This window comes from Uranotaenia lowii, chromosome 2 (assembly GCF_029784155.1).
Source record: "Uranotaenia lowii strain MFRU-FL chromosome 2, ASM2978415v1, whole genome shotgun sequence".
NCBI lineage: Eukaryota > Metazoa > Arthropoda > Insecta > Diptera > Culicidae > Uranotaenia > Uranotaenia lowii.
Window position 1 is genome coordinate 100,615,428 of NC_073692.1, and position 19,529 is coordinate 100,634,956.

At 33.5% G+C, this 19,529-nt stretch overlaps 1 protein-coding gene across 2 annotated transcripts in view; it reads left to right on the forward strand.

Moving 5' to 3' along the window:
- LOC129743800 (restin homolog) overlaps nucleotides 1-19,529 on the forward strand; it is a 251,176-nt gene that overhangs the window by 199,259 nt on the left and 32,388 nt on the right. For both annotated transcript variants that reach the window (XM_055735996.1, XM_055735994.1), the window contains exons 5-7: nucleotides 1,449-1,562; nucleotides 11,441-11,497; nucleotides 18,202-18,576. In XM_055735996.1, the coding sequence (XP_055591971.1) occupies nucleotides 1,449-1,562; nucleotides 11,441-11,497; nucleotides 18,202-18,576 (546 nt within the window). The remainder of the gene's footprint in view (nucleotides 1-1,448; nucleotides 1,563-11,440; nucleotides 11,498-18,201; nucleotides 18,577-19,529) is intronic.

Here is a 19,529-nt window from a genome sequence, read left to right on the forward strand (position 1 = left end):
TTCTTCATGGGAGGGTTTTCAATTGACAGGTTGTTCTTTCGAGTATAAAATTTGGGATTTATTGTTTTAAATATAAACCTTTTGTACCATTATATTTTTCCAGAGATTTTTTACCCACAGAAAAAATCATTTTATGGATAAATTTGTCAAAGAACATGCATTGCCTCTGGGAATTCCGATATCCTTTTATGTTAAAAACTCACTTCTTGTGATAGATTTTGATTCTTAGCTTATCGTACGTTCAGAGATGGAAAAAATTTCCCTTTCGGATTCGAACTGGGCCCTACTAATGTCTTCCGAATTAAATTTTCCCAAGGAAGCAAATCGTTCAGGGCTTTAGGGGTGAACGAATACGTTTCCGGAACTATTCCGGTGGGATACAAACACACTCAAAAGTGATCAAACAAACTCAAAGTCGAAACATTTGACAGAATAAATCATTCTTTTGAAGTAAGGTAGCCAACAGACGGGAAAAGCATCCAACATGACTATACCAGAAACGATTCCAAAGTATTTGATTTGTTTCGGTAGAGCTGACCGGGAAAAGTTGTTGGAAAACAAAAATCAAATAAGGAAACTTTCTCTTTTGCCGGACCACCACCGGTCGGCTGCTTTTCAATCGATTGGCTGCTGGACCCAACTGCTGGACGACTTGGAAATTGAAGAAACTCGGCTCCTTTAGAGATTTCCTCCTTAGCTCTGCTGGATGATATTTTTAATTTCCGAAATGCATTATTAATGAAGCACTCTGTGTAATGGGATCTTTTTACACAATTGTTTATTGATGAAGTATAGCCAGGACAAGGTTAATTTTATTGTATTTCTACTACATGACTTTTTTCAAAAATGAGCTCCTGTCCCAATAAACGGTGATATATGAAAATAAGTTTATTTTATGTCTGTGTTCGTAGATGTATAGTATGTAGAGTATGTAGAGCTTCATTGCGTTATGTTGATTGATGGTTTTGTAGTTTTGTTTCCATTTTTATTTTTTACTGTTTTTTTGTAGCATGTGTGTAGTTTTTGTATAAATGTTTTGTTTGTTTGTTTGTTTTCTTTTTCCCCCCTCTATCTATTTGTTCTACCTCTGCACATCATCCCCGGTTTGTTCCTGGTCCCATTGTGCACACTGTAAAAAAAACCTCGCACATAAACACCCACAACACCCGCATCCCACCTGATTTGAAACTGCGCTACATTTCGCATTCCGAAATCGCCTCACCTGAATCGATATCGCACACACCTGGCAATCGTAAACACCGATATCGGAATCAATCGGATTGATCCCACGCGATTGGGGGCCCTCCCGAATGGAATCGTGGGTGTGTCCGAATGACACTATCATCATCCCCTTCGTATCTGGTATGTATTTTTGTGATCGTCCAACATCATCACCATCATCATCAACTTTGCCCGTTGTCACCGTGATTTGGATTTGGATGATTCAGATGTGGACGAAGAAAGCGAGACCGATCTTGTTTTCGAACGAACATGGAGATCATCCATATCACCGGATTCCGGATTTCGGAGCAATCGTACGTCCCAGGACCGGAAGACGTCAAGTAAGTAGTGGTCAATGTTATTTTTTATACTGTTAAGTTGTAGTGTATGACAAGATATTATTTGAGCTACTTTTCGTTTAATATTTGCAGATAGAAGCATCTTGAAATTACGATTCCCTCATGGCATTTAAAAGGAATTTTGGATTCAGAAAAGCGTCTTAAATCTGAACATTCAGTCTCATAGAGCCTAGAAACTGCTCCACATAAGTCCAAGTTTAACATTTTTGCTCTTTAATACTGCCCACCGTATTTGAAAAATTGTGTGTTTTGAGTCTAGAAGAACTGAATTAAAAAAAAAGGACATTTAAATACAATATTTTTTAAGTTCGGAAATAATTTTTTTCTGCACTTTGAAAACGGATTTCTTCTTTCTGCTCTTTAAAAGTCTGAATTCTGAGTTGTGTCTGAACCTAGAAAAACAAAATTATTTGTCTGTCTGTTTTCTAAAGGAACGGAAACTATTAAAATGAACAACGCATCATATGGAATGATGATGCGTATGAAAGTGATGTTCTTTCAATTTGCTATACAGCTTTGAAAAAGGGAGATTCGTATACAAATAGTAAAATGTTTGTTGATAAATTTTGAGCAATGCAACGTTCAAGGTTCATATTACTATCAAATTTGAAACATCCTTTTTTGTAGAGGGAAGTGAAAATGAACGTAAAATAAAAAGTTTCCTGAATCTTATGATGAATCAACTTATTGAATGATACTTCTTGCTTTTCATAAGAGGAGCTCTCAATAGTATCGAACATAAAATGTTACAAATTTGCTAGATTGCGATTGTTATTCGGCAGTTCAGTCAATAAATTTCGAAAACGATTTTTCGATCATTCCGACGTTTCGATGCTGTTAAGCATCATCTTCAGGGAATTATTCGGATCGAAACGTCGGAATAATCGAAAAATCGTGTTCGAAATTTATTGACTGAACTGCCAAAAAACAATCGCATCAAATTATCCAGTCGATCTCTCCTTAATTCCATTTAAAAGAATTTTCATTCAAATTTAATCAAATTGGTTTAAGAATGAGACTTGATGTAATAAAATGATTTTAGAAAGAAAAAAAAGAGTAGCTATGTTAGAAAAATTATGTAAAATAGTATCGATATCGATAATTTTTGAAGTGTTTTTTTCTTACTTTTTTTCAAATGCATAGTTTTCTGCTACATCATCTATATAAGGAATGTATTCGAAAAAATGCAACACTTTGTTTTGTGAATAACTTTTGAAAGCATGTATGGAAATTTGATCGAAGTTATGGAAAATTAAGCAAATTGTCCTCCTTCGGTACAAAAAAAAAATATTTAACTTGTTATTACTCCATATCTGTTTTCGAGCTATTACACCTTTCCAGATCCAATCAAAACACAGAATTACATTTGTAGGACTTTCATAACACTTCCATTTAACGAAAAAGGTCGAATTCGGAGGCAGCTTTCTTTGTATATTTAGTCATTCATTGTGTCAATAGTTATGCAGATAATACTGGCTGATTTACAGCTTCCACAAATTTAAAGCCACTTCAAGTGCTTTTTGGATAGAAACCTGCCAGGTGCTATTCGTTTTGCTGTCTATTTCTTCATTTTCCAAAATATCTCTAGCGGTTCCAATAATTTGCGCACGATTTGACCACCGTATTTTGTATCTTTCAACGGTGGGCAGCTTTTTTACCTTACAGAAATGAAGTCAGGCCTGTTTATTAGTCAACAGGACGAGAAAGTCAAACAATTTTTTTTATCACTTCCCAATCGAAATTTTAGGTTTGCGCTTGATAAAACCTCTAACATTCCTTACCTTCATGGAATCATTCATCTTCACTTCTTGAATAGTGTAAATTTGGAATGAATTAGCTTACCATTAGATCCTCCAGGACTCCACAGACGACTTTGGTAGAATTTGGTAGACAACTTTGGTAGAATAGTTGATTCCCAGCTGATTTTGGGTCTCCCACTGGGACTATCCTGAATTTTTCGCCATCCTGCCCAAAAAAATGTAGTCAATGATCCTCTGTATTGGACGTTAACAAACACTTGACAGAACGTTATAACGATTGGCATATGTAAATATTAAACTAGAAGGTAGCTTCACTGAAAAATTTCATCAATTTCCATTCATGCATGCAGAAGTTATTCACAAAATATTTTTTTTCGAATACACTCCTTATACAGTGAGCGAAATTAGAATAGCACCACTATGTGTTTTGCTTGTAAAAATATGAATGATTGAATATTACGAAAATTTTCTTCCACAGTTTGTTTTGAATTGCTTAACGGATAAATCAAGCATAAGTTTACTTTTTTTGGACGTAGCAATTGGCGTTGAGGACCAAAAATGTGAAAAAAGGGTGCGAAATAAGAATAGCACCACTTGAGTTTTTCAACAAAAACAAGATTATTTTTAAAAATCTACTGAGTAAAAGTGAATAATAATGCTTCTACGAATTATTTGAATAGATAACTGCATTTTAAAGAGTTTTCCAGAATTCCAAAGGTTTTCAAAGGTATTAAAAGGAGGTTTTAAGAGATGCTCCTCTAGCGTTAAGGAATTTGATATTTGAGCTGTAATTCTTTTCCAAACTACTTACTTTCTTCATTAAAATGACGTGAAATGATGAAACAAACATTCGGGATTAACTTTGAATCAGAAAAAAATAGGTTGGAAATAAAAAACTTTGATTTTGTTAAGTAAACCACACTTTCCAGTTTCAAGTCGTAGATGGCAGCACTATCTTGCAGTTAAAACCAAATTTAGTCTCAATATTGATTTTCCAGGTTTATTTAGGCCCATATTCATCATTTTGAGGTATTTTCGCATCACAGTTTTGTGGAAGTTCACGCTGCAGAAACCTTTCCGGATTAGCAAAAGAATCACCAGCACAAAAATGTACAACCGCCAAAATTCCTGCTCATCTCAACTTACGATTCAATTGCAAATAATACCAAGAATACTGCTAGCCGTCTGGTTCATCAAGTTCCATCGCAAACTATAACTTTATTCTTATAATCGGTCCAAAAAATTCACTTTTAGTGACCTTTATGCAATTCTTTTTTTTGGATTTAGTTATCTTTGAATTTCCAAAGCGTTCACAAGGTAATTGTATTTATTTCTTGACCAAAATCATCCAGCACTCCTTAATTAATCCCGTATATTCGAAAATGGGCATGAATTTGGTCAAATGGCAAGATAGTGCTGCCATCTATGACTTAAAAATAGAGAAATAGTGTTTGACTATTAAAAACATTAGTATTTTTGAATTCCAACCTGCTTTTTGGATTTAAACTCAGCCTTTAAGTTATGTTTCATCATTTTGCATCTTACTTATGAATATTAATGAAGAAATAAAGCAGTTTGATAAAATTTTAAAGCTCAAACATCAAATTCCTTAAAGCTAAAAGAGCATCTCTTAAAACCCCCTTTTAATACCTTTGAAAACCTTTGGAATTCTGGAAAACTCCTCGAAATGCAGTTATCTATTCAAATAATTCGTAGAAGCATTATTATTCACTTTTACACAGTAGATTTTTAAAAATAATCTTGTTTTTGTTGAAAAACTCAAGTGGTTCTATTCTTATTTCGCACCCTTTTTTCACATTTTTGGTCCTTAACGCCAATTGCTACGTCCAAAAAAAGTAAACTTATGCTTGATTTATCCGTTACGCAATTCAGAACAAACCGTGGAAGAAAATTTTCGTAATTTTCAATCATTCATATTTTAACAAGCAAAACACATAGTGGTGCTATTCTAATTTCGCTCACTGTATTAAAATAAATGTTTGTCTCTATGTCTGTCTGTCTGTCAATTTCAATGATCAACTTTGCTCAAGATTGCGAGTAATTTTGACTTCTTAGAAAAAAGTTATTGAAGTTTTGTTATTGTTTTTTTTTTTTCAAATTTGAAAATACGGCAATTTTGACGATATTTTTAAGAAATTTCAACCTGTACTGAAACTTAGATATTTTATAAATTATAACTCCATACGTTTTGCAGTCTTCAACAAAGTTCTTAAAAGAATTGAAATCTTTAATATCAAACAATCGAAGACTTTTATAAGCAATACCAGAAATAGTTGTAATGTTATCTATTTAAAATTCTAAAAATTGAAGATTCTTATTCTAATTATTTTATAGCGATATATCTCTGAATCTATAATATCTATAAAATCTGAATCCACAATTGAATGGAAGGTAAAAAATATATTTTAAATCAGTTTTTGTTCTTCGTATAGGATTGTTGGTTCATCAGTTATCAATAATTGATTTTACTCAAAATCGATCGATTTCAAAATGTCCACACGCCATATCACTGAAACAAGGGCTTATAGATAAATTCTGACAAGTGATTCGAATTCAGGATGCCAAAATTTTCCAAAATCAATTATTGAAACAAAGGCACCAAAAATGCTGTTCCCTAGTGTCATCTGCAAGAACTCAATTTTTCAATTGAAAAATCTCTCCAAGATCATCAAGATGATCTGATACTGTGTAGCAGTAAAGGGTGCAACGACCAAAAAATGCTTAACCTCAACTAAGCAGTTTTTAACAGTGGATTGTAGCCTTTCTTACAGTCCATAAGTTATATTTGGATACATATGACACAAAATAATAATTATATGATAGATTTATAAATTCTGAGTAATGATTAAAGTATTTCGAACGTAGTAAATCCTAAATGAATTTAAGAAATTAAGGTTCAACATTTTTATAGGATAAAAGTATTTTGAAATAATTATAATTTTCACATAAATAATAACATAATTGTAAACTAATTGAATATTTTTGAATGATTGAATTCTGGAATATCTTGAATGATCCCGTTTCTATGACATTATGATCTTTTATCTATAAAATTGAAAAGGTCTAAAAATGAAGAGTATAGTTTTAATTTTTGTCGATTATGTCGCTTTGATCATTTTTTCTTTTTCAAAATAAATAAATGGAAATTTATTTATTTTTGAAAAAGAAAAAGTTTTCAATTTCGTCATATTTGAATAAATTTGGTCGATTGAGTTAATATTCAAATTCAATTACCTGTTTTAGAACGGTCCTTAAGTATCTCTTTACATGCATAACTAAAGGCGAAATAAATATACACACAAGCGTCGCTAAAAGCTCGTGGTGTGAAGAGAAAACCGCCTTTAATATGCAACGTGTTTTTCCATTTATTTTTAACATCTCGGTTCGATTTTTCAAAAGGGCGTATGGGGGCTCAAAAGGGCGATAAATGCAAACAAATGGAGTTATTAGCTGGGTGAAAAGTACATTCTTAGACCTAGCTTATGGAGAAGTCAAACTTAAAACGCAATTTTCTCGAAACAGCATTCGCCCTTTCCTAAAATTGAAACCGATCTGTTCTCATGCTGAGTAGGGGAAATAGAATCTTATTGGAAAAAAAGTAATGAGATACTAGGATCAACTCATCTAGTAGTATCCTGACAATTAAATATTTACGAGTATAAGTTTATGCATATTCAGTTCCACTTGCCGTTGCAAATGTCGATTTCCTATGAATTAATTCAAATATCATAATGTCATAGAAACGGGATCATACAAGATACTCCAGAATTCAATCATTCAAAAATATTCAATTAGTTTACAATCATGTTATTTATGTGAAAATTATAATTATTTCAATATACCTTCATCCTATAAAAAATTTTGAATCTCAATTTCTTAAATTCATTTAGGATTTACTACGTTCGAAATACTTTAATCATAACTCGGAATTTATAAAACTATCATTAATTTATTATTTTGTGTCATATGTATCCAAATATAATTTATAGACTGTAAGAAAGGCTACAATTCACTGTTAAGTGTATTAAATCGGGTTTTTGATTGGCTTACTAATGCATATGCAAGGAACGGAATAGTATACCTAGCATCCAGTTATCCTTAATATAGAGGGAATTATCTTCAAGCTTAGCACAAGCTAGGTGGTTTGGTCAAAAATCAGGACAACGCGAAGCTAAAAATCAGGATTTTTCAGGACACCTCTTCGTTCATGAAAATAATAAACAGTTCTGCTTAAATTGCATTATTAAAGGCACAATACAGGTGCTGTAAACGCCTTGATTTATGCAAGAGCAGTACGCAGCTTTTTGGCTGGCCTGCAGTTCATATTGAAAAAAACACCAATTAAATATCATCTGAACCGAAGATAACCATCTGTTAAAAGGGTTTAACAATTTTATAACAGACTTATCTAGAGTTTGTTTTGATTAGGTCGTATGAACCATTATAAACAAAATTGAGTTATTGAGTGCAAACGATTGATAAACATGTATTCTATGTTGGATAAAAACTTGGTTTCATAAAGTCAATGCATAATTTCTGCATAATGATTTCAATTTAAGACGTATGATGACTTTCTTATTTTTGAGTGTAACTTGGTTTTAACGACCTTTTGCGTTGCCCTGCATTGCCGTGCATGCAAAAGGACGTAAAATAAACAGTTCGGCAAGGTGGTTTATCGGTCGTTTTGCATTTTTGCAGAAAGTGCGGGAGCAAAAAGCTTAAAACTTCAAATTATCTAACGCAAACCATTTGAAAGAGTGATTTTAGCTATCTCAGTGCACTGAATATTTCCAATTTGTTGCTGGTAAGTTAAATGAACATTACTTCTAGACTGAGCGAATTTTCACTTTATATTTTCCACTACAGGGGCAGCCAAAATAAGTATAAGCTTTTGGCCACTTTCCTCTCTCCTTGAACGGTTATTGAAGTCACCAGAAAGTAACCAGCAATGTACAATCAATGCTCAGGATTGTTTCCTAGAGGACTTCTCTTAGCTCCGATTTCGCAAGCATCTTTGAGCGGGCACTCGAAGTATCGCTGCAGCTACTTTCTATTACCGCTAATGTTAAATTTAGTTCTGAAGAAGAAATAACGGAGTGGATTACAAATGGAATTAAAGTTAAAGTTTCAAATTAACAAAGATGCAAAACGTCGTTAGTACCAAACATGTAATGCAAAATGTCGTATCTGCATGTTTTCTCGAACAACTAAACTAATGCTTGTTTCGAATACATTAATATATTTCTAACATGTTTTTGTATCGCATATTCAATTTCCAGATAATTCTGAGCGATACTTAAAATACTAGAATTGAAAGCATTATGCAAAACTTCAACCTCGATTTTCTGGAAACATGTCAGGTGGCTCATACGACCTAATCAAAACAAACTCTAGTTATTAGATTTTTTCATAGTTTAACTACAAATTCGATTAAATGTTAGAGGTTTTCATAAAAATCAGAACAATTCAGGACATTTAGGTCCAATTTAAAAAAACAAACAGGACAACTCGAGAGTTTTTAAAAAAATTAGGACGGTCTCTCGAAAATCAGGACAAATTCTGATAAATCAGGTTACCTGGCACCTCTGAGCATGAGAGAAACAATAACAACTGAACAATTGTAATGCACGTCAGAGGTGCCAGGTGTTCTGATTTTTCAGGACTTGTCCTGACTTTCGAGAGGTTGTCCTGATTTTTCTATAACTTTAGAATTGTCCTGATTTTTGAAAATTTGTTTTCAAAATGTACAGAATTGTCCTGATTGTCAAAAAAAATCTCAAATCACAATCGAATTTGTTATCGAACTATGAAAACTACGAACAAAACTGTTAAGTCCTGATTTATGACAAAACCACCTGGCACCCCTTATGTACGTACAAGTATAACTATGGGTGTCAGGTGTCCTGATTTTTCAGGATTTGTCCTGATTTTCGAGAGGCCGTTCTGATTTTAGAAAAACGCTTGAATTGTCCTGGTTTCTGAAAAATGGCCCATAAATGTCCTGATTTAAAAAAATATCCAAATTATAACTAAATATATTGTTAAACGATGAGAACACCAAACAAATCTTAAATAAAGTAGTTTAATCAGTTTAACCATTGATAACCTTTTGTTTCAAATGATATTTAAATGATGTTTTTCGATATTAACTACAGGCCAGCCAAGGCTATTCTTGCGTTGCATAGTACGAGGCGTCTTCAGTACCTATATTGAATTGCATGGAAGAAGATTACATTATTTTTTGTTTAAATATAGCCACTGATTCCAAAAAATACATCTCCAAGCAAAATTTCTTCCTTCAAGTTCATGACGAATTTTACTACTGTTGCAATTGGCGGCTTTGAACTCCCGTCTAGCACTGGATTGCATCTGAATTTTTGGATTTTAATCTGAAGTCTGAAACTCACTATTGGACCCGACTTTTTTTAAATTAAGTTAAAAATCAGAAATACTTTAAAGTCCAGGGAATTCAACAGCTTGAAATTAACGCGTCTGTACAAAAAAAAAAATCACTTCAAACTTTAAACAGTTGAAAAAATTAAATTGGGTGATACTTTTTGTTGATGCATTTTCGTTGAAACAGGTTGGAACGTCAAATTACGCCTATTTAAAATGGAATTATTTTTTTTTCACGTAGGGCCAATAGATAGCGTCGATTTTTTAAATAGGATTTGATTAGATGCTCCGAAATTTCAAAAGCGTTTTTTTTTTGTTCTGAGCTAACTGATAGTTTCGCCCTTATGAAATGTTACGCTAGGTTTGTTTACATTTGGCGCGTTCGCCTTTTAACAAACTTACTACCAAATTATCTGATTCCCGCTTTCGTCGTAGTATCGAAGCTCGCCATCGCTGCAGAAGAATGCGATGTAGGGTGTAAGGCCCATCGATTGAATATGGCAAGCTCGGGGTTGTACCCCTTTATGAAAATCCATATGAACATTATATGGTTTGGAGCTTCGGCTCCAAAATTTTTGAAACCGGTTCGGTTAATACAGAACTGGTATAAAAAATTAAATTTAAATTATTGCTAGAAATTTTACTCATTCCTCCTAATCCTTCCTCCCACTCGTTTTGTCGTCATGATGACATCATGAGTGGGAGTGGGGATTGTTATTTTTACACCTATACACAGCGAGCGCGCCCATCGTGTATATGACGTCATGTATAATTTGACGTCATATATACGATAATCTTGATTAGTGATTGCTGGATGTTGCTGGCAAGCCAACTGGATACGTTTTTTGGAGTTATTATTTTATGATAATTTGTATGAAATTTATTTTTTCAAACTATTTTGTTTTTTTTTATTCCTTTTATACATTGAAGAGGGGAAAAATCTTTTTTTTTAAGATAAAAATCATTTTGATTGTACTGCTCAGTTTTGCAAAAACGTGTGGAACAAAGTTTACAAAAAACCACAATAATACACACAAATACTCTGACATCGTCTGAACTCGTCGAGCTGATTCGATAGGTACCTATGAAGGTATATCTAAGACCCATAATTAATGATCTCCCAAATCGACCGATAACTATACCTTTCTGAAAGAAAGGCAAAAAAAAACAAAATTAGTTTGCGTAGGTGTCTAGAAAGATATGGCTACTTTGTTTTCGGTTTACGCGGTACACGAGTACAAATATTGACTCTCATTAAAAAATAATCCACCAACATATTAGTAGCACAGTGTGGTTCGGTTATTGAAATAAACTTCAAATAGAGTGCTCTTATAATATCTTGTCAGCAGTATCATTCCTGCACGGTATTTTACTTCATAGTTTTATTTTTTTTTTTCAAACAATGTTAATAAGTCCTCATGTTGTTTATTTCTTCCACACATCTTTTCCCATATTTTCCCGTTGCACCTTACCCCAAAACGTTTGTTTGTTTCTGCTACTGTGTTTGTGTTGCCGGAAATTCTCCCATGTGTGGACCACCTATCTGCGGAAACACAATGTGTATAATTTCTCACGTTTGCATCATAATGTTATTATGCACCCGGCACCCACCACCCCACATTTCTGACCCACCCATCATCCTCTTCACTACTGCATGGTCCCGTTGAAATGTCCGGAAAATAGCCACTTCCAATGGGTCCGATCTTTACTGGGAAGCAACCGGACGTCGCCGAAGCTCAGGTAAGTGTACTCTTTGCCGGTTTCCGGTTGTAGGTGTAGAGAAGGTATTAAACTTTTATCATTCAGCTGGTTCTGTAGAAAGCAAGCATGCATGCATGCATGCTGGAATTTGTGCTTAGTTTGAAAATGAGCTTTCTCGCCAACCAGCCGCCTGTTTGCCTATGTTAACTAATACGGGATCAAGAAAATGTTGCTTGGGTTCTCTGGTAGAAGGAGGTAGATTGCGCTTGTTCCCCTCATGAGTTACGATAACAACGTCTGTACGTAGTAAGTACACTGCTGTGCAAAAGTTTCGAGGATATAGAGTGCTGATTGGGTTGTATATAGAGATGCTTACTAAAGTGAAAAGTAGAATAAGAGGTAAGAATTTTCGTAGAACACCCCATTGCGATGGTAATAAAACTCTCGCCAGGACGCATTCTAGTCACTTGTTTTCAAACTCAGCAGAAACCGTGTATTTGGTTGGAGCTTTCCTCCATTCGCTATTAAACTACTGGCATGAATAGTAAAATAACCACCATCATCATTCATCAGCCCCAAAACCTGATGCTATTGCACCTAGAACAAGAAGCGATGGAAATGGAAAATTTACAACGCTTTTCGAGATATTCCTTCACTCATCGGTGCTTCCCATAGAATGATCGTCATCGTCAGTTTGCTTCCGGCAAAATTGGTATCCTAACTCCCTAGCTTGAAATTCAGAAATGTCTGGCAAGAGAAAACCACTGCTGGCTTTCTCTGCTCAAAGGTTATTTGGTTGGGTTTACATCGGTTGTGTCGGAATTTAACCTTTCGATACGTGCTAGAAGTTTAACTTTTGATGTAACCCTCCAATACAGCATTTATTGGTACCTCCATTGGTATCGTTATGAAAATAAAACGGACTGAAAATCGATATATTTTTTGAAAATTTAAAGCTTTCATCGAATCTAAACAGATAGGTATTAATTGACCTTCCCTTAACAGGTTTATCCAACCTAGAAGCTAAGCTGAACGATTCGAGTTCGTTCGAAGAATCATTGTCTAATCCCAAGTACTTGAATGTGAAAACGAATATTAGTTTCGAAACAATGATTCCATCAATCCTCGGAATTAGTACACTTTTAAACAGGTCAACCAAAAACAACAAAAACTACTGATTCAGTTCAGTTTAAAATGTTGAAAGGTATCATAACGATTATTCATCAGTCAAGCTCTAATGAAATTCAAATCATGATGCAACTATTAGCCGCTGCAAGCTTTGTATGGAAAATTTCAAATTCAAAAATTTCAAACCTTTCAAAATTTTTATTTGATTTTTACCACTGCCAAAAAAATCTCTGTAAATTTCAAAAGCGATTCTGCCATGCCTGATTTAGGGCACAGAATTTGAATTTTGTATAAGCTTTAGTAAGGGAAAACTTTTTTTTTCATTAACCCTCCAAAGCTGTTCGTAAAATATTCGCTTCGGGGAAGTTTCATCTGTAGGTAGTTGGCGATCCCCTGTCCGCAAATGCTGACCTATTTTATTGATTTTAGATTCATTGTGTAGGTAATTTATTCTAGTTTTTGAACGTTTCAACAAAAAGTCGATATGTTTTACCAAGTTATCAGAAATTGGTTCCGATTGAATGAAGTTACAAACAATTTTATTTTAAAATATTTAGAACTTTTTACAGCTTTGTTATATTTAAGTGCTCTATCGATTTTTGAAATTGTCCAGAATTAATCTTCCCAACGATGTATAAATATGTTGAGGTCCAATGTAAGTTATGACCGCTATATCAGATCTTCCGGTAGAAAAAAAACTTACTTAAATATCCGAATTCAACTTTTACTTTTCTACGGTGTATCTCTTTTGTTAATGAACCAATTTTCAAAACTCAAATTTTGATTTTTTTCGTAAATTTGATGATCATTTTTATAGAACATACTTTGTCTCTCAAAAATCTCAGTTCTTCAGTTTATTAGAATGATGATTATGAGGATTAAAATTTGCGCTTCGGGTCATATTAACCCCAACAGCTTTGGAAGGTTAAAAGTTCACTAGAAATGTAGTGATAGTCCATATAATATAACTTTGGATGATAAATGTTCGAAACCAGAACCAAATTCCTGCCCTACATTTTTTGTGGACAAATTCGAACCTAGTTTCTACCTCAAAAAATTGTTTAGCGTCTCTGACTGGTTATTTCAAAGCTTCTTTGTTTGTTTGCTTATAGAACCTCGGTTAAAACAAGCAACGATTGAGATTTTTGACTTTTTTATAAGACTTATTTTTTTTATTTTTAAATGATTATAACATTTTTCGGGAAAAAAATAGTTTCTACTCAGCCAAAGAAAGAAGAAAACTTGAAAATAGACATCAAAATAATTATTTCTGTTTTCCATACAAAATTCAAACTCAATGCACTTACTCAGGAATCAAATAAATTATCCCATATTTTTCTCTGATTGAAAAAATATATGGGAGCCAAAAGTCAATTTTTTAAGCGGTCTAATTTAACAGTCAACAATGCTGTGAAAATAAAAAAAAAACTTGCGTTTCTCTTTTTTTTTCAACTTAGTATCTGATACATCAAACATGCCTTACAGATACTACTACGGCCAGGCCAACTATGTGATGGAAACGCAAAAGATACAGGAACAAGTGAAAGATGAAGCGTGGAGTTTCCTGCCAAACGTACTTATTTATGACTCTGTAAGGTTAGGTTATGAAGTGAAAATATTCCAAATTGTCCGGTTTTTGAATAAAATTTTCGTGATGTCCGAATAGACTGAGTCGATTTGGGGTAATTTTTGAATTTCTCAAACCCTGGGGTCTCGAAAGCTTCGTTTTGGTTCAAAACTTATCCATGATTTTTAGCAAAATTTTTAAGTAACGTTTACATAAGTAAATTTGAACTTTATTGTTTGTATGGAAAAATTGAATTTCTTGTACTCTAAAATCAACATAATTTTTGTTTCTTCTGTGAAACCGAGCCGGCTAACGAGTTTTGTGCCAATTTATGAATTCTCTAAAGGAAATTTTTCCAAAACCGTAACTTCGTATCTTATTGGGCAAAAAAGTTATTAGCTGTTTAACAAGGGTTTGTCTTTTGACATTGAAAAACAATAAATTCAATTGACATCACTGCAGGTGCCTCGCGAAGAATTGCACTAAAAGTCATCCAATACCTCGCTAGGCACCAAGCAGTGATGTCAATTGAATAATTGTCTTCAAACACCTAATAATTTTTTTGTCTCATGAGAAACGAAGTTGCGGTCTTCAACAAAATTGTTCAGCGGAAAATTTCCTTAGAGAATTTATAAATTGGCACAAAACCCATTAGCAGGCTCGGTTTCACAGATAAAAAAAAAAAAACAAATATTATGTTGTTTTTTTATTACAAAATATTCAGTTTTCCCATACAAACCATAAAGTTCAAATTTACTCATGTAAAAGTAACTTAAAAAATCTGCAAAACATCATGAATGAATTTTAAACCAAAATAAAGCTTTTTAGAGCCCAGGGTTAGAGAAATTCAAAAATGACCCCAACTCAGTCTAATGCCCAAATATTGTAGAAAACTGCCCTGGTTTTGTCCGGATTTATTCCCATTTTTAGAAAAATTTAACAAAAATCTTAAACTGGATTTCCCAAAATAAAAATATTTTTGTAAAATTTGTTGCATCAAAATAAACCATTTTTTTGGGTGGTCTTTTTAGCATGAATTGAATATTGCTGATGTGAAAAAAAATCCAAATAATTTATGTACACCTTTTTTCTATTTTTTTTTTTGGATTATTGTCTAATATTTGCTTAGATTAAACCGGAATTTGCTCGGTTTTTAGTATGGAAAAATTTAAATCAACTGCCCAGTTTTTATCAGGATAAAAAAGCACGGAATTGCCCAGCCCAGCTACGTGCGAAAATTATTCTGGATGCAGACTATATGAGTTTCCTTTAAAAAAACAGATCAGCATATAAAAGTGTAGTGTATGTAATTAACAAGAAATTGTTATTTGATAAGGAAGATCTGAAGAGTGATTCGCAGAAAGTATCTTAACGGCCACTAAACATCATCCATCAATTTTGGCAATAAATTAGGCTTGTAGCGAAAACTATCCATTACAAGATTCGGAGCTCTAGCGGGAATCGCCGGACAAAATCAAAAAGCGCCACCATCAAATGCTGCGGCAGAAATGCAACTAAATATTCAGTAAAATACGCTAAGGAAAAAAAACTATTTATACTACACGGTCGAAAATAACTAACAGTTTGAGGGTTCATTTCCACAACAAACACACTGAGGTCTTTCTCTACGTGGTCTTGGCTCTCGAGAATTAGTACGGTTTTTCGGTATCAGAGTCGTCATTCGGTATTCAAAGCATTTTTTCATTGAGAAATTTTTGGAATTGGCCATATATTTATGACCAGTGGCTAGAAAATCCTGCAGCATGAATATTGAGTGAAAAAGCCTCACGAGTAGAAGTTGAAGTTTGTTGTTCGACGCCACATTGAAATCCAAGATGGCGGTTTCGCTTAACTTTTAAATTCTGTAAATGACTAAAAACTCACATGAAACCCCCACAATACGCATATTGAACAAAAAAAAGTTACAGGTAGAATTTAAATTTTTTGGTCAACAGGATTAACCAAGATATAGAAAGGTAAAGTAAGGTGAAACAAGATAAAACTAGGTACAATATAAACATAATAATCAAAATGAAATAAGCTTAAAAAATATAAAATATGATAAAAAAAACAAAACTAGATAACATTTATCTGCATCTGAATGATTTAAACTAAATTCAATTAAGACCTTGGTGCAAAATCTGTATTATAACATGAATCAGGATTCCAATCAAAATTAAAACCTAGCCACATCATCAAAACCCTTAATCACAATCTCAGCACTGTTCCGAGAAATTTGGAATCAATGATCGAGCTTAGTGAATTATTCAATACAAATAAGTTATCTGTTAATCTGAATGCGCAAAAACGAGTCAGGTACTCAATTTAATTGAGTTAGTAGCATAGCTTTTCCAAAAATTGGTAAAAGTATGTCAGAGTGCATTTTGCAAATATATTCCAAAATTTAATAAAAGCATATTAGAGTGCATTTTAAACCCCCCGGAAAGAAGGATTACAGGTGAAAAAATCAATTATCGAGAAATGTTGACCTTTTCTGTCAGCAGATGGAGTTAAACTTTGTTGAAAGATTGTCCGTTGGCATTTATATGGAAAATATCAAGAGCTTGATATCTTTGAATGTTTTATTTTTGCTTGTAGACCTCAAAATATCAACTAAATAAGAATCAATACTATGCAAACTCAAAGCATCTAACTTCTGAACATTCATTCCAGCACAAATAACAATTCATAAGTAAAAACGACATATTATTCCAGAAGTAAAAATTGGTAGCGAAAAAAATCACACCCATCATCCACGGTCGCAGCCTACTCTTCCCCTGTCAATCAAAACAAATTGATAGCTTTAACTAATCCACATACTTGTTGAACAGATATTGCCAGTTACTAATTTCATACAAAAATAAGCTTTTTTTAAAATAAAAAAAATAAAACGCTTAAACAATCATGATATATGGATTAGAATCAGAAAAAGTTCAGTCAAATAAAACAGGTATATTTTGGCATTTGTCATCATAGCAAAAGTAAAAATATACCTACCAAATTAAATTTTGGTAGCTCTCAATTATCAAATTGTCGAAATATCCAAATCTATTTAAACATTCGAGTATGTCGAAACAATCAATAATTTTAAGAAAGTTTGCGCCAAAGTTATCAAAAATAATGAAATCAAGTCTGTCAAAAATTAGACTTGATGTTTTCATTAGAAAAATCAACAAAATCATGCCTTTTTTTAAGTAATTTCGCAAGTTCTACATGATTTATCGTTGGAAAAGATGTTTTATTTTTGTGATGTTTAATGAGTGTACTTTTAGTAATGTTCCGTATAAATTGTCCAAAATATTTTTTTAATTATAAACTTTCTAATCCGAAAATTCACGTCTAATTGTCGGTGGAGTACATCATACAAATATTGATGTTTGAAAATTAGCTTTCTACTTACATGCAATCTTCTGTGGTATTCTGTTACACTTATAATAAGTGTAACAGAATACCACTTAAGCTAGTATTGCAGTTAAAAAAATTAAACAGAAAACTATTGAAACGAATAATTACTAATTACTAATACTTCTTCTCTTTGGCACGCCTTTGTTTTTTCTAAAAATCTTGAATTTTCGCTTATTCGAGAAGATAGTACCTACTAATTTACTGAAGATATCGTTAGCGATTTCATTGGCAAAAATGCTGTTGTTTTTTAAGTTTTAAAGAAAGACTTTAACGGAAGCGAAATTAATTGATTTTGTGAAAAAAAAAATTTGATAGTTTAAGCTTCACAAAACTTTTCTAATCAATGTTGTGCGTGGTCGCAAAATAGTTTTCGCAACTTTTCCAAACTCGATGTTGAATTTTATTTTATCAACGCACTCAATCATTAAACAGTCCCAACGATAAATCATAACAAGGTATATGTTTATTATATCCAATAACAGCCCGACTTTCATGCCATAAATATTTGCTTTTGATTAAAATAATTGCCCAAATGAGATTCAGTCCGAATTCGCATTTTCATAAATTTGCATACCGTTGTTTCAGAGCAAAATTTAATGTTTTCTTTCCGTTTCGGTTCTGCCCCCCGTCTTCCTCTTTTCAGATCAAGGTGTGATTCTGACACCGGATACGGACAGCTTCATCATCGGGCAGCGAGTTTGGGTGGGCGGATTGCGACCGGGACACATTGCCTACATCGGAGAGACGCATTTTGCCCCGGGCGATTGGGCCGGAGTGGTTCTGGACGAGCCGAATGGGAAGAATGATGGTTCCGTTTCCGGCAAGCGATATTTCCAGTGTGAACCGAAAAAGGGCGTCTTTTCGCGGCTTACTCGGCTAACGCGGGAACCGCTTCCCGGTGCGGGCGATACGTCCATGGATCAAAGCTTTCGATCACTGGTATCGCCCATTAGGTCCAGAGCCGTTTCGCCCACGCAGAGCGTGTCCAGTTTTGCATCGAAATCGCCGGCCGTTAGCAGTGAGTATAATAACAAAGCGTGTAAAAAAGGAAACTCATAATTGTTTGCTTAAGTTAATATCTTTGAAACAATTTATGACGATCGGTAGCTTACTTAGTAGAGTGGTCCAAAAATATGTTTCGGAATTAAAATCTGAGATTCTGGATTTTTTTCCTGTCAGAAAGCTGATTCCCAAATTTCAACTCATTCGTTTAACCCTAGGCGTCGCTCTACGATGTCTGGAAATTTTACAGAATTTGTTCTAACTGACTGCACAAACCACTTTTTTGTTCCGTCTTTTGCACAACCACAAGCAACGATTGTTCTTCGCATTTGGTTTTCTGAAAGATAACGACCAAAAAAGTTTTTAAGTGCAGAATAGTATTATGTCAATTTTTAGTCGTAGTCAACTCAAATTGTCGTAATCTACGCAAAAAAAAAATTACTTACCGCCCACCCTTGTGTTGTAAATACCTCTCTTCTATTCTTGACAAATTTTTTTGTCGGAACTCTTATCATCTTAGAGTCTTCAAAGGAATAGATTATAATAACTTCTTGTTTCAAAACATCAAAATTATAGAACAATCAAAAGTCAAAACCTTTACCAAAAAAGTGTTTTTTGCAGTTCTTGATTCCGGGAAACATTGTTTTTTGGACCAACCCATTACACAGTGCAACACATAAATGGGAAACAATTTCCCTTCTCGGCGAAGAGACTTCACTAGTTTTGAAGTATACATGACAGTTAATAAATCCTACACAGAGATTAGTTTTTGCAATTTCACGAATAAGTTAGCCTGACACGAATGCCAAAAGCAGGTTAAAATGTCCTTCTGCTTTTAGGAAATTTTATTCCGAAATCTGATATTTCGAAAATATAAATGATTTTTTTCATGGTTCATAAATCTTAAACCTTTCGGAATTTTTGTTCCTAGTCAAAGTGACGAAATTGATAAATTTTCCAGTGATTTCT